Consider the following 13,510-nt stretch of genomic DNA (forward strand, 5'->3'; position numbering starts at 1 on the left):
GATGCTGGCCTTGCTGAAACCATCAATGTTCAAATACCGAATCCCAACCCTTTTCCGAACTCCGAGACACCGTAAAATCATCAGCATGTTCATGACTGGTTCTTGCGGCCCTTTCCGCGGGAGCTGCCTTGCCGGCTCATGGCCGCACCACCAGCCGCGCTACTGTTGCGGCTCATCGGTACCGCAGCGACGGCTGCAAGAGATGACATGGGCGGGGGAGCTTCGTCTCTCACGCTGCTCTCGATCGGTTGGAGATCCTCTCTAAGGTTCGTCGGGTCCGGTCGAGGACCAGGCTTGAAGCCTGACCAAGGCGTCTTGGTGTAAGGAGCAATGGAAGCTTCAAGCAGCCTCCTGCTGCCATTGGGATGGTCGATGGAATCGCCGGGCTTATGGCTAGCATCGTACTTTTTGAACAGGTCCATGACCATGATGTCAGAGCTGATCTCATCCTGTGACAGCGACTGCGGGAGGTTGGCATCGGTGTTTCCCCTGACAGGCTTGAAGTAGTTGGTCATGGATGATGACGGCAGCTTGGCGGGTTCATGCGGATGCATGATTTCGAGGTACTTGGGCAACTCCAATCCATTGGCACCCTCAACGGCGTCAATCAGATTCTGATTGATGCCAGCCCTGGTACTTCTAGTCGCGTGAGAGCTGGTGCGTTCCATCATGGGCGCTGCAGGCCAAGCCTCGCTATCCTGGTCGCCATCCTCGCCGTGACCGGAATCGCTACCGGGAGACGAGCCACCGTTCGCGTAGGCCTTGTGCCTCAGAATGTGCTTGTGGGCGGCAATCGCTGCCGCGTTGTACGCCATCGTGAGCTCCTTCTCGGTGAAAAGCTTATCAATACTGTAGGCGGGACCGTTCTGCTTCGCTGCGACGCGAAGCTTCTCGTTCTGCCAGAGGGGTGTCGTGCTGTTAGGGTCGAGCGCCCGCCTGGAGGGGACAGGAGAGCCGTCGTCCTCGCCGGGGTTCCTCTTGCGCTTCTTGTTATCCGAATAGCCCGGAAACTCCTCGGCGTCCTTGCGCAACCTTGTTGCTCGCTTCCCATGTGTGCCGCCAGGACTGGCGGGGTTGGTAATGCTGAACTGATTGGGGTGGAGCAGCAAGGCGGACGAGTCGGAGATTTCCAGAGCTTCCTTCTCCTTATTAAGGCGGATTTTCCTCGAGAGCAGAGTGTTGACGAGACGATCGCGGAGCGTAGCAGAGAGGGCGCTGTGCTCGCGCTTTGCGGTTTCGACCTTGTAGAGGTATTCATTCTTGTATTGGTGGAGGCGGCGCTCGTGTTCGTGCTGTTGTTGCAATTGTCAGTTTAGCCGACCTTTGGAAAAGTTGGTCGCACTCACCATGTGCTGGAGTAAGTGAAAGTCTCGGTACTCAATGAGATCCTCGATACCCTGGACAAAGTCCTCGAATTTGGGACCTGCCATCTGGAGGAGGGTCCGGCTGGAATCGGCCAGCGGCTCTTGTCCCTGGGTCTCGTCATGCTCCTGGCGCAGGCTGGCGATGACGCTGAGGACGTCTTCAGAGTAGGGATCGATACGCTGAACCAAGTTGGTGTCAACCTGAACTTTCTGGAGCTGGTCACGGTATCCGACTTCACGATCCCGGTTGAATTTCTCTTGGAGACTGTTGATCTTGTCGGCCAGAACCTGGCGCTTGCGGTCGCGCTTCGATTGAGCTGCGGGTGCGGGCGACGCTCGACCGGTTTTCTGGTGGCCCGAAGCGCCCCCAAGGTTGGGAGGAGCTGCGTCGTTGGTAGCCATGGTACTGAATAATCGAAGATCGTACTTGAATCGCTGGCTTCGAGTGTTATAGATCGGGTTGAGCGTGGAGGAAGATTGAGGTTTTGGTCAGCGGAACCGGGCGGGTGGTGTGAAGCCGGCCGTCGCAAGCCGTAGCTCGGGCGACGGGTGCGGCAGAGAGAAAAGAAGACAAAGATGTATATAGATTGACGTCGACGAGGTATGGACAAGAGAATATATCTCTCAATCACATCTCTCAGAAAAGGAGGAACCTAACCAAATGCCCATTCGTAAGGCAAATCGCTGCGGTGTTTGTGTGGGAAGCTGGGCCGCAGGAGAAAGGTGAGGGCACCGCGAAAGAATGGTCCTGTGCCAGGCGACCTTGTCAGCCTTCTCAGTTAGTAGCTGCAAGGGTGCTCTGTACCTGACCGCTGGCGGACTGAGATTTTTCATTGGCTCCGTGGCCCGCCGACGACTTTCGCTTTGACCAGGCCCAGTGACAGAACCAAGAAGGGACGAAAAAACGGCAGCACTGTGCCACGTCAATTTCCAGCGCATTGTCCCTGTGTATCGCGGCTTGCGCACCGTACGACAGGGTCCTGGACAGAAGACAGCGACAGACCAGATCCGAAATTCAGGACCGCATGGGGTACGCGATAATGAGCAACAAGCAGCAACATTGTATTAACCATATTTGGGACGTCTGGGATTTCCAGATACTCGATGCGTGATCTCATAATGACAGCCTACAGTCCGCTTCTCAGCTTCTGCAGCTGGCTCATCAAGCCATAGCCACCAAGATATGTCTTCGTTTCCGCGGGGTCGGCATGAACGCTCCCCTTGCGCGCTCTCCCCTCATTCCCGTTGCCTTGGTTCCGACTCGCCTGGTCCACCTCCTTCATCAGATCGCGGTGCCGGTCCTCGACCATCTTGGCCAGACTCTCAATGAACTTTGTCCGTCCCTTCTCCTCCGCCGTGCCCTTCCACACTTGGTTGAGGTCCTTAAGCTCCTCGATTCGCTGCGCCGCCTTCTCGATTCCCTGAACGGGGTCCTCTGATTTGTGCAGGAATTGTGATATCTCGTCCCGCAGCTTCTGGAGTACCTGCTGGCCCTTGTCCTCCGTGCTGTGCTGATCGGAGCCGGGCTCTGGCGCTGACACGGAGAGGAAGGATGAGCTGACTGAGAGTTCTGAAGGCGGAAATACAAAGTCCATGGCATCGCCAAACGTCTTGATTACAGAGTCCAGGCGAGACCGCACGACAGTCAGGGTGCGCAGCTGCTTGATGTACGGTGGCTCCTCAACTGCGCCCTCATCCTCGGTCGATACCGTCGCTGAGGTGGCTTCTTCTGCCTTGGTCGCGCCGACTGAAGCCTTCCTTTCCTCCAGGTCCGTCGTCTTAGGAGGAGCGTCCTTCGTGGCTTCATCGAGACCACCGGGGACAAACTTTTTGATGTCGTCTTGTAACGTGTCGTTCATCGTCTCGGCAAGACTCAACGTCTCTCCTCGCAAGAGTTCCACCTCATATGCAAGTCGACTGCCACTTCTCAGAATATCGTCAGTCAGCTGTGTGAGGGTTCCTGAGAGTCTGGTCGTGTGGACATTAAGCTGGGATAGCAGCGTCTGCGTCTCGTTGGAGAGGTCGGCCAAAGGAACAGTCTGGCCTCCATTTCGTGAGGCATGGTGACCGCTGGGCTGTAACGGCGGCATCGACGCGTTGAGGTAGGCTGCAGGATCGAAAGAGGGATCCAAAAAGTCTTGCAAGAAGTCGTCGGCTACATGGCTCGATTTCGGCTCAATGGTCGACTTGGACTGCTGGCGTGTGTGGATGATGTTCTTGGCTGAGGTTGCGTTGCTGCTTTGGCGTCGGCGCAACGCCGACTTGGAGTCCCACGACATTATGGCCAGAGTATGAGTATCACTCCTTAATCCAGTAAGTTCGATATGACGCCATGTGAGAATGTTTTCGCAGATTCCCAATGAGGACACTTGACATCAGCGATGAGGCCGTGCCTGAGTTGGTGAGTGAGAGGTTGGTAGGTTGGGAGCAGGACACCTGGCCCCACTCACATCCCGCTACCGGTCTCCCTTTAGCGAACACCGCACTGTGGGCGTGACAGGGGGGGAGCAGTGCCTGGAAGGCGTTTCCAACGGCTAATATCATGGAATTGGCGGAATTGGCTTTTCGATCAACTATCCGGCACCGCATCCGCCTGGTATCATGTTTGGTGTTCATTTTGGAATTACTTAGACGGAAAATCAGCCTAGGCTTGACCATCATTGGGTATCTTTCGGCCAAAGCAGCTCCCTTTTGTACAGACATCGAACCATGGTCACAAACACCACAACCCATACCACAATCAATCCTGCAGCCATGACACACGCAAAAATCTGAAGTCCAGAGTTCTGGAACACTTTTCCAAGGGCTGCAGTGGCAGTTATGAGCGCAGTGTTGGGAAACACAAACGACCACCACGTCATCTGGAAAGGCATCTTCTTTGCTGGCCGCACAAACTTCCATAACGACCCGACGGAGACGACAAAGAACCACACCGAGAGACCCCAGAGCCACACTCCGATCATAACAGAGAGCACCTTGATAATTGGCACGGCTAGGTCGGTGCCTAAGAATCCTTGAGGCAAGATCTGGTCGGCTTGGCTTCCCAGCAGAACTATGGAGGTCAGCAAATCATCATGAATGTTTACAATAGCCAATCTTACCTATGCCGGCAACCGTGAATGCAAATGGCCCGATGGAGATGAACTAATAGCTGATGAGTACTTTCTTCTCGAGCAGACGGCAGTACAACCAACGTACCACACCAGGCCGCTGAAAGTCGCGTGGCAGCTTCTGTGTCATTAATCGATAGATAAAGGCGGCTGAGATCATGAAGGCGATCAAGCATCCTGCACCTTGTGTGGCCAGAGCAGAGAGCGCAATCGCCGTTCTGTTCAAGACGACCTGTTTCTGATTCGTCTGGGATGCGGCCATGATGAGGTTTGAGGCGAAGGGCGCAGTGAGAAGTAGAGGATAGGCTGGGAAGACCCAGGTTGGCGTCATAGTGTGGATGGGGAAGGCTCTTCAAGACCATCAGCAGGTTATGAGATTTCTCAGCTTAGTGAAGTCTTACAATGTAGACCATAGAACCATGTATATGATGGCGCTAGCCAGCATACTCATCGCTGTATACGACCAGAATAGGATTTGCATAATCCTCAGGAGCCATGGCCCAACATACGGAACACCAAACTGGCAAATGTTGATGCATATGATGGCAAACCTGTCACGTTCAGAGTTTGTCCTGATGGGCGGGCGCTAGATAGTACTTACGAAACAACCTAGAGGCAGAATGTAAGTGACTATAGGACCCAAGATAGTCTCGACTTACGGATGCCGGTATGAACAGTGATTCTGTCTGGTCGGTGAAGGTATGAACCAAGGTCCCTGGGCGCCAGTGAAAGCGCAGTGTTGCCAAAACACAGTTCATGACGAAAAGAAGAACATTCAGTAAGAAGAAGGCTATGGCTATGCCATTTAGCCACGCAGCTTGGTACGGGACTGTCTAGGTGTGAGTTTGAAGTTTCGCATTCCATGCTCGGGATTGGTTAACTTACGGGAATGTATTACATTTGCCATTCCCCCAGTTGCCTGTGTCATGGTGAGTGCCAGATAGCGAGCATCAAGAAGTGGGTGTGTCATACCATCGTCTACTATCAGTCAGTCTAGAAATGTGAAGAGAAAGGCCAAGATGTGCAATACCATGGTGAACCATGTCCACGTATGACAGACGATCCTATCGCGAAGACCAACCCGACCATTAGGTGACCTTTTACTAGAGTCCTTCTCCATGCGCGAATCCAAATTGTCGGCAGTATGACCATTTGAATGCGGCTGATGATCGGAGGCGGCTGGACTAGAGTTGGACGGCAGAACAGGACCATACGAAGGATGCGGAACAAATGCCGGGCGCCTCACAGGCGAACTCAGGGCAGGAGCAGAAGCTGAGGCGCCTTCAGGAGCAGCAGAGAAATAGGCAGAACGATTGAGCTCATCTGGAGTTTGGTAGCCGCAATCGGCTACCACGTGGGGACTGGCGGCGGCCATTTCGCAGTAGGGGAATCCCAATCGTCAGGTCCTCGGGCCAACAGTTTCGACACAACATAGAGAGGAAAGAGTATGCTGGGCTCGGCATTGGTCAGGGCAATGTTGATGTAAACCAAGTTGGTGATGAAAACGACGTGGTCGAGGAAAAGAGAACCAAGATCGAAAAGAGGCATGCTCTTAACTGGGCGGGCGTTCGAGACGCAACTCCGCGCACCGCGCTTTGGACCGGAAAAAAGAGGTGGTGGTGGTGGAGGAGGACGGGGGGACGGCGGGAGGGGTGACGATTAGGCCGGGCCGTGGATGAGACGTGTGTGGGTGGATGGATGTTGTCAGATGCCGACTCGTAGTGCAGGACCGCGACCGCAGATCCTGGTCCTTTCCTTGGGAGATAGAGGAGCTCGGAGTCGTCCGGTGACAGCGGCCAAGATAGCCAGGCTAGGTGCTGCTCAGTTTTCTTGCGTGACCGGGTACTTTCTCGTTACTTTGGAGGCAGTTGGTTGACGGCGTTTGTTGATTGGTGGCGGTGGTCGTGTGTTTGTTGCCTCATGAGATAGCAACCCGTGGAACTAGCGGTGATGGTGCGCAATGGATTCAAGCCGAGCTGGAGGAGGTCGTCGAAATGTGGATGTATGCACAGTAGCACACAAGTACACAGCGGGTAGGCCTTGTCGAGTGTCGTCAGCGTTTCCTTGGTAAGTGACAGAATTTGATCCGCAGTGAGTAAGGCAGGCCCCAGGAAGACGTCGGAAGTGTGAAGCGGTGCCTGCGTCATTCAGACTTTTGGCAGTCCAGTTGCCCAGCTTCTGTCGTGCTCGCCGAGGAAAAACGGGTGCAACATGCCGAGCCTGACACACTGGGTGCATTAGCCGCAATGTGGGCCAAGTTGCCCGGCCTATGAATTTCTGCTCCACTACAACAGTCTATCAGTATGCGGATCACGTAAAGGTGTTAGCTGCCCGCCATGGAAGTTGAACAAGTCCGAGGACCCCCAAGATAAGATGCGCTAGAGCAAGCGCATACCGCTGTCGCCCAAGCGTGTGGCCCATTGTTTTCCCGTTGAAAATGCGAACTGAGTTCCCTACATCTCACACACTGTGCACTTCAGTCGATCCTCGACATGTGCTGTGTCACGGTTGCATTTTCCGCGGCCTGCCTTACCTGTGTGATGTACTGTAAAGTGATCTGAAAGGCGACGGACTGTGAGAGTCTGATATCGTGGGCATGAAAAAGTCTCCGTATCCTCAATCCGGAGACGTCTATTTCTCTTGTGCCAGAGCGACTGCTTGTTCTGTAGGCTGGCATGTACCCTGTTTTGCTGTCGCCCTCGCCCTCGTTATCGCCTTTATCGTTATTATTATCAGTATGCTCGTCATCTACTACTATCGTTCTCTATGGAAGTAACTTAGCAAACACAGGAAATACAGCCGCGAGACACAGAAAGAACTGGCGGTTTCTCAAACTGCTTGTCTTCCACGTATAACAACGAGGTGGGACGTCCATCCACCGTGCAGAGTGGGGTTCGCTCGCACTATCCCCGCACAACTTGTGGCGTTGACAGTCCGGGGCAGCATACCCGCTGCACCCTGCTTACTGGCTTCATGCTTGCCGTATCGACAAGTTGAATACCGTTCGTTTGACGATGCCTACCTTTCGTTTATATTTCAAACATGGTTTCCTCAGTTATACAACTTGATCCCTTTGCCCTCCGCCATACCAAAACATCCTTAAGCGTCACCGTGGCATCCAACTTCTCATTGCGCTCCTTGTTCGAAGACTTTGCCGTGTCGGACCCTGACGAGCTTCTCGCCGTTCTGGAGGATGGAAGAATCAACTTGTCGAAAGCGCCAATATGCCGACTCCATGTGTCAATACTCGAGGAAGAGCCTATTGAGGACACATCTTCGCCCAAACGTCTCGTGAATGATGTGGCCTGCTTCATTCAAGCCTGCTCTGTAAGTACACCCCCAGCCATTTTTGAATGTCGACTAACACTTCCTTGGATTTGGGACCAGCTGGGGATTCGGCTGATTCGAGAAGTCCAACAACTTCAAGCCTCGCAATCGCCTACATTCAAGATGGAATATCAGAGCGATGTGTCTCAGAATGTTGGACCCCCAGGCACGTCAATTTTCGTACTGCAACATCTTACCTGCACATTCTCTTTCCATCAGACGCACGACGCAGCAAATGAAACCGAGGGTGTCAAAGGCCCACCGCCATCCACGAGAGCTGCTTTGAATTCGACTCTTACTCGTCACAGCTTCCAGGAATCTGAAGTGCTGTCAGCGAAGTAGGAGTCCCTGCACGACACAGAAGATCTCCCAGAAACGCAAGATTCGGGCATTGGCCTTGAAGCCCTTGAAGGGGCTTCCATTTCAGCCATTGCATGCGAAGATCATGATGACGAGCCAGTACTCGCTCCTGCGGCACCGGCTGCTGAGAACCTTCACTTCGATGGCGCGGATGGCCAGGGTGAAATGACGCGGTACTTGGACGCCATTCAAGGTCTTGTAGAAGCCAGCCTATTCACCTTGATATCTGGACCAAAAGCCATGGCTGGTTTCAGAACGATTACGAAGATGGCATCGCCTTCCCTCAGCCTTCTCATGCCACAGGTGCTGAACACCAAGCACTTATCAGTATGGTGTCCTATCCGAACTACGTATTGCCCACGGACATACTGACAGTCTCAGGCAATCGCTGTTCAATCACGCCTCCTACCGATTCTGACCTCGACACTCGTCGATGCGCAGCGAATTCATACCGGCTCCACGGAAATCATAGCACCTAGTGACTCAGACGAGCTATCGTCGCGGAGCCGAGACCTTTTAGACAGTGATGTCGGAGAAGTGGCGCGCAAACTTTGGGGGCTGGCAAACTCGAAAACTACTGTGCCGCCTCCTGTTCGCCAAAGACGTCGCGCAGTGCCCCAAGGATCGTTTGGCTATACGGAGGCTGTTTTCGCCGCGACAGCAGTTGAGACTTTGTCTGACGACGAAAACAACGTCGAAGATTTCATGGATGACGACTTGGATCAAACTTTCGCCATGGTTTCCGAAGAAGAGCTGCTGGCCTGGGAAGCTCCTCTGTCGCCACACCGCTATTTGGAAGGGCCTGAAACGGGGAGATTTGATTCTGACTGCGGATATCAGCTATCTGACTTCGGCGAGGACGAGAACCCAAGCCAACCTCGAAGTGAAGTCGCATCACCGAGCTGGGAAATGGAAGTTGATTTTCCAGACGGCGATCGTGAAGATTGGGCCGACGACCTTGGAAGACCAGCTCGCTTTTACGATACAGCAGCTGATGAATGGCCAGATCTGTGGTCTGCGGACGGGCTTGATGAAGACACGGTCAGCGATTTTGGGAATATGGATGACGAAGCTATTGAACACAGCATTTATGGAGAGGCTTCGCCTGCTCTCTCTGACACGGAGACTGGCGAAGAGCTGGAATCAGATGGTGCTGGCAAGGAAGAATACTGGTTGATGGGTAACGATGACAGAGTTCGTGACGACTACGAAGGATTTGATTTGGACGCTGCCGAAGAGGACGACTCCCATTATAACAACCAACGATACACGGAACTAATACCGCCATGGGAAGACGCATCGCATGGATATGAGAATAGAGGCGTGGAGGGCGAAGGGCGCGGCATGGAACTATACAGGCCGGAGTCAAGGTGCGAAGATCCTGAAAACGGCTTTCTACGCGACCCATCTGCCGACGGTTCTTGGCGACATGACGCCGGGTTTGAATCTGATGAAGGCTGTTCAGAGTCGGTGTTATACCAGCAACATATATGGCCGGAGGATGTCATGCTAGCGGAAGAGGAGCCGCATTTTCTCGAAAACGGGTAGCCATGATTTGAAAGCTTCAAGCGCTGTTGAACTACAGAAACTCGGTTGATATCCAAGATGAGCCTCTGGTGGATGAAAATCTATACCGAAAAAGTTATGCCGCAAGAAAATGATGCCGAGTGCAACCTGTGACATTCGAGCATCGTAAGTTCGTCCTCCACTGACCCGAACAAGGCCGGTCCCATCTGTCGAAACCCCCACCAACCTGCTCATTATTCCCACGCCATGACATCGCCTTTTCTCCCTCCGCATGCCAACGATCCTTCGCATCAGATCGCCCAGCTTCGCCAGACGCAGTCGGTGGTCGAATCCGAGATCGCGGCCGTAATCCAAACGCAAACGGATATTTGTCGGAACGATCCTGCCAACAGAGTCGTGACTCCTCCCTGCTGAATCCAATTTTCCACCTATTTCTTGCCACCCTTGGCAGCTCCCTTCTTGGGCTCCTTCTTCTTCTTCTGTTCCGGCTTCAACGTCGCGAAGTGGATGTACCAGAGTAGGACAATCTGCAGAATGACGGCGACGAGGACGATCAAAAGGATCGTGAACAGAATGGGCTGGTCGTTCAGGACGGCCACGGCCTCAGGCGTGGCGCCAATGGATCGGAACCAGTCGAATTGACCCATCTTTGCGGCTGTGGTAGTGGCGACGGGATGGTACGGATTGCGGATCGGTCTTGGTGATGACTCGTGATTATCGTCGCTCTTCGTGAGAGTCGTTTGCAATCGGTGTAGACCGTGGCGTGGTGGTGGTGAATTAAAAGGTGTGTAATCGAAAGAAAAGTCAAAATGAAGGTCTGAGTCTCAAGTGCGCCAGTCACAAGGGAATAAACACCACACAATGTACGGGTATTGCGAGGTGCGTGATTAGTGCCAGAGAGAGAGAGAAGGTTTTGCGAAGAACAAGAGAAGGGAAAGTAGGTACACGGGATGCAGGAAGGGGGAAAATAGGGAAGCGCGGGAGGGTTCGTGGGATTGTATGGAAAGATGATCCGTTCTCGAAACGGGAGACGTCACATTCAGGTACAAGCTTGCACGGCTGGCCTGGAGGAGGGAAGGGAAAATGGCCCTATGGTGGTCACAGTGCCCCTTCGCAGGCTAGACCGCCCTTGGGTGGGTGAGACTTGGACGCGACAGCGTTTTGGTGGTTGAGCTTTGCCTACCAGCCCAGCCAGCCCTGCCACAAAGGAGAGGGGCCGGGCTCCGATGCGCGTTTCAGGCCTGCGGCAGAATGTCGACTGATGTCTGCCTCCGCTGATTGGCTGCGCAGGGACGGACTGCAGCGGTTAGTCGGCATGGCCCTTGGGAAGGGGTCCATCGGTGCAGTGGGAATTGGGCTTGTGCTGGTGAGGCTTCTTCGACTTCCACGATGCCCCCATGCGCTTCCGGTCTGAAGAGGTTTGGTCTGATTTGCAAATAGTTGCTGCCGCCAGGAACCGCGATCACCGTCTATGCCAGCGTTGCCTTGTGGGAGCGAACATCACATGGCTGATCGTGAGGCTAAGGTGAGCAGATCCAGGCGCCAACCTTAGGTAAGTCTGTCCCTGGAAATGAGCCAAGGAAGCCAAGAAACGTCCTCAGTTGGCCAGCACCTAAGCCTCAGCTCTTCACCCCGGACGTTTCGGTGTGGCGCCGGCCGAGTCCCTCATCCACCGAGATCATGTGACTCCCGAGATCAGTTCAAGCCACGGCCAACACTTTGTGCACGCACGGGCCAGGCCTCAATTGCAGCGGATGCCCCTCCAGCCAATGACATGTCGTAAATCAACCTCAGGCGATTGTACGTCCAATTGAGCTTCCAAAAAAATTATCGACCAGCCTGGCGCGCAGCAACGAGGTCGACCACGGAAGGCCAACGCACGCGATCGCACCCACCACCCCGAGCCCCGCGGCGACGACAATCGACAAACCCCTCGTGCAGCCGGCTCTGAATTGGCGCAAGAGACCCGATCGCCGCCATGAACGCCGTACGCCCGGCCCGGAGCGTCCTGTCGAGATGCACAAGTACCTCGACGACCGCCGCCCCCGCGGTCTTGCCCGCTCGCCTCTTCCACAGCTCCTCCAGCAAATCGTCTCGCAGGAGGTCGAGGTTCAGGAACATCACCGCCGAGAAAATGGGCGTCACGAGTGACCCCGAGAAACTCGACAAGTTAGTAAAGCAATACCTCCCGGCATACACCCCGGAGGAGAAGGAGATGCTCAGGAAGCGATACACCCCGGAGCAGATGGAGGCCCTCGAGGCCGCGGAGGAGGCCATCGACCCGAAAGACCTCATGCTGCAGGGCCGTTTACGCACCGATCCCTACCGCCAAAACTACATTGAAGATTTCTCCAAGATCCAGCCCGTCATCGACCTAAAACCCCAGAAGCCCGTGCAGCCGCGGGAGGTGGAGTGGCTGCCGCGGAGGGAATGGGTGGACAACCACGTCGAGAAGCTGGCCAACCGCGTCGAGGTTGAGCTCAAGGACTCCATGGGCAAGGCCTACGCCCGCGCCCTGCGCAACATCAAGAAGCAGAACCCCATGGTCCTCGACTTCACGGAGGAGGAGCTGAAGGAGCTCGAGGAGAACCCGGAGCTGCGCAAGAAGTTCCTCGTCGAAGAGGACGTGGACGTCCTCGGCAAGAAGGAGTCGAGGCCGGCGGACCAGTCCCTGGGCCGCGAGTGGCTCGAGAAGATCGACGAGGAGTTCATGAAGGCGTTCGAGCAGCAGCTCAACACGGACGACGACAATATCGACATTTTGCAAGGGTCGAAACTTGATTCGTGGAAGGCCGCCGACGGCCCCGATGGCAACTCGGCGGTCCAGCCCCCTCTCGGCAAGATCCCGGGCGTGAAGGGCCTGTACACGCCCGAGGACGCCGAGGACGACGAGCTCGACGGTACGGGTGAATTTACCAAGATCAAGGCCGCCACCGGCATGAAAATTGCCGACATCCAAACCATCATCACCAAGCCCCTCGTCATGCGATGGGTCCACAACCAGACCCGTCTGGGTAAGATTCGCAGCATCTCCATCATCGTCGCCGCCGGAAACGGCAATGGCAGGCTCGGACTGGGCGAGGCCAAGTCGACAGATCTCGACGTAGCAAGAACCACTGCCAAGATGCTGGCTATTCGCAACATGAAGCCGATTCGTAGGTACGAGGACCGCACCATCTACGGCGAGGTCCAAAAGAAGATCTCGGGTACTGTCGTGAAGATTCAGTCTCGTCCTCCAGGTATGTTCTCCCGTTGTCTAAAACAGATGTTCTCAGGCAACACGGCACTGACAAGCAACACCAAGGCTTCGGACTTCGTGTTTCTCACCGTATCTTCGAGATGGCTCGCCTTGCTGGTATCCATGACTTGGCCGCCAAGATCATGCGATCCAAGAACCCCTACAACACTGTCAAGGTCGTCTACGAGTGCCTCCTTAACCAGCCCGACCCCGAGCAAATCGCCATCGGTCGCGGAAAGAAGCTGGTTGACGCAAGAAAGGTGTACTACGGCGGAAATGTATATTAATCCACCTGGATACCATTTGTATACCACTGTACCATGTCAAGCGCAACGCTAGAGATCTCCCAGAGGCCCGATTTTACTGACATTTTCATGTTGGGGTGACTGTTCTATGCTATGCTGCCCATGACTTGAAGGGTTGATGGTTCCCTTATACCTTACTCCGTTCCCCAGATGTGGTTCATGATACCAAAATTACCCCGCCTAAACGCCGCGGTCAAAATCCGGACCCAGACAAAGATCAAAGCTGCCATACCTTTTGGCGCCTCCACTTTCCTCGTCTCCGTCTCCATTGTCACCGGC

The 13,510-nt window shown here is 54.5% G+C and overlaps 6 protein-coding genes across 6 annotated transcripts; 2 read left to right on the plus strand and 4 right to left on the minus strand.

Moving 5' to 3' along the window:
* Nucleotides 1–89: 89 nt before the first annotated feature.
* On the minus strand, nt 90–1,766 carry CGCA056_v002927 (uncharacterized protein; the record flags this gene model as incomplete). Its single annotated transcript, XM_037318184.1, has 2 exons — nt 90–1,292; nt 1,347–1,766. 2 exons carry the CDS (start codon nt 1,764–1,766, stop codon nt 90–92), a joined length of 1,623 nt encoding a protein of 540 aa, XP_037183144.1.
* A 725-nt stretch (nt 1,767–2,491) lies between these two features.
* CGCA056_v002928 (uncharacterized protein) lies at nt 2,492–3,643 on the minus strand (the record flags this gene model as incomplete). The annotated part of the gene is made up of 1 exon (XM_037318185.1): nt 2,492–3,643. One exon carries the CDS (start codon nt 3,641–3,643, stop codon nt 2,492–2,494), a length of 1,152 nt encoding a protein of 383 aa, XP_037183152.1.
* Nucleotides 3,644–3,987: 344 nt separating this feature from the next.
* Nucleotides 3,988–5,402, minus strand: mae1-0 (Malic acid transport protein; the record flags this gene model as incomplete). Its single annotated transcript, XM_037318186.1, has 8 exons — nt 3,988–3,990; nt 4,073–4,416; nt 4,466–4,508; nt 4,563–4,824; nt 4,876–5,025; nt 5,076–5,083; nt 5,134–5,303; nt 5,360–5,402. The coding sequence occupies 8 exons, from the start codon at nt 5,400–5,402 to the stop codon at nt 3,988–3,990; spliced, it is 1,023 nt and encodes a 340-aa protein (XP_037183153.1).
* A 2,114-nt stretch (nt 5,403–7,516) lies between these two features.
* On the plus strand, nt 7,517–9,709 carry CGCA056_v002930 (uncharacterized protein; the record flags this gene model as incomplete). The annotated part of the gene is made up of 3 exons (XM_037318187.1): nt 7,517–7,801; nt 8,144–8,488; nt 8,543–9,709. 3 exons carry the CDS (start codon nt 7,517–7,519, stop codon nt 9,707–9,709), a joined length of 1,797 nt encoding a protein of 598 aa, XP_037184042.1.
* A 407-nt stretch (nt 9,710–10,116) lies between these two features.
* On the minus strand, nt 10,117–10,335 carry CGCA056_v002931 (uncharacterized protein; the record flags this gene model as incomplete). The annotated part of the gene is made up of 1 exon (XM_037318188.1): nt 10,117–10,335. One exon carries the CDS (start codon nt 10,333–10,335, stop codon nt 10,117–10,119), a length of 219 nt encoding a protein of 72 aa, XP_037184041.1.
* Nucleotides 10,336–11,666: 1,331 nt separating this feature from the next.
* CGCA056_v002932 (37S ribosomal protein S5) lies at nt 11,667–13,213 on the plus strand (the record flags this gene model as incomplete). The annotated part of the gene is made up of 2 exons (XM_037318189.1): nt 11,667–12,927; nt 12,993–13,213. The coding sequence occupies 2 exons, from the start codon at nt 11,667–11,669 to the stop codon at nt 13,211–13,213; spliced, it is 1,482 nt and encodes a 493-aa protein (XP_037184044.1).
* Between the last annotated feature and the right edge of the window lie 297 nt (nt 13,214–13,510).

The sequence above is a fragment of the Colletotrichum aenigma genome (assembly GCF_013390185.1).
Source record: "Colletotrichum aenigma strain Cg56 chromosome Unknown KSG_Cg56_contig02, whole genome shotgun sequence".
NCBI lineage: Eukaryota > Fungi > Ascomycota > Sordariomycetes > Glomerellales > Glomerellaceae > Colletotrichum > Colletotrichum aenigma.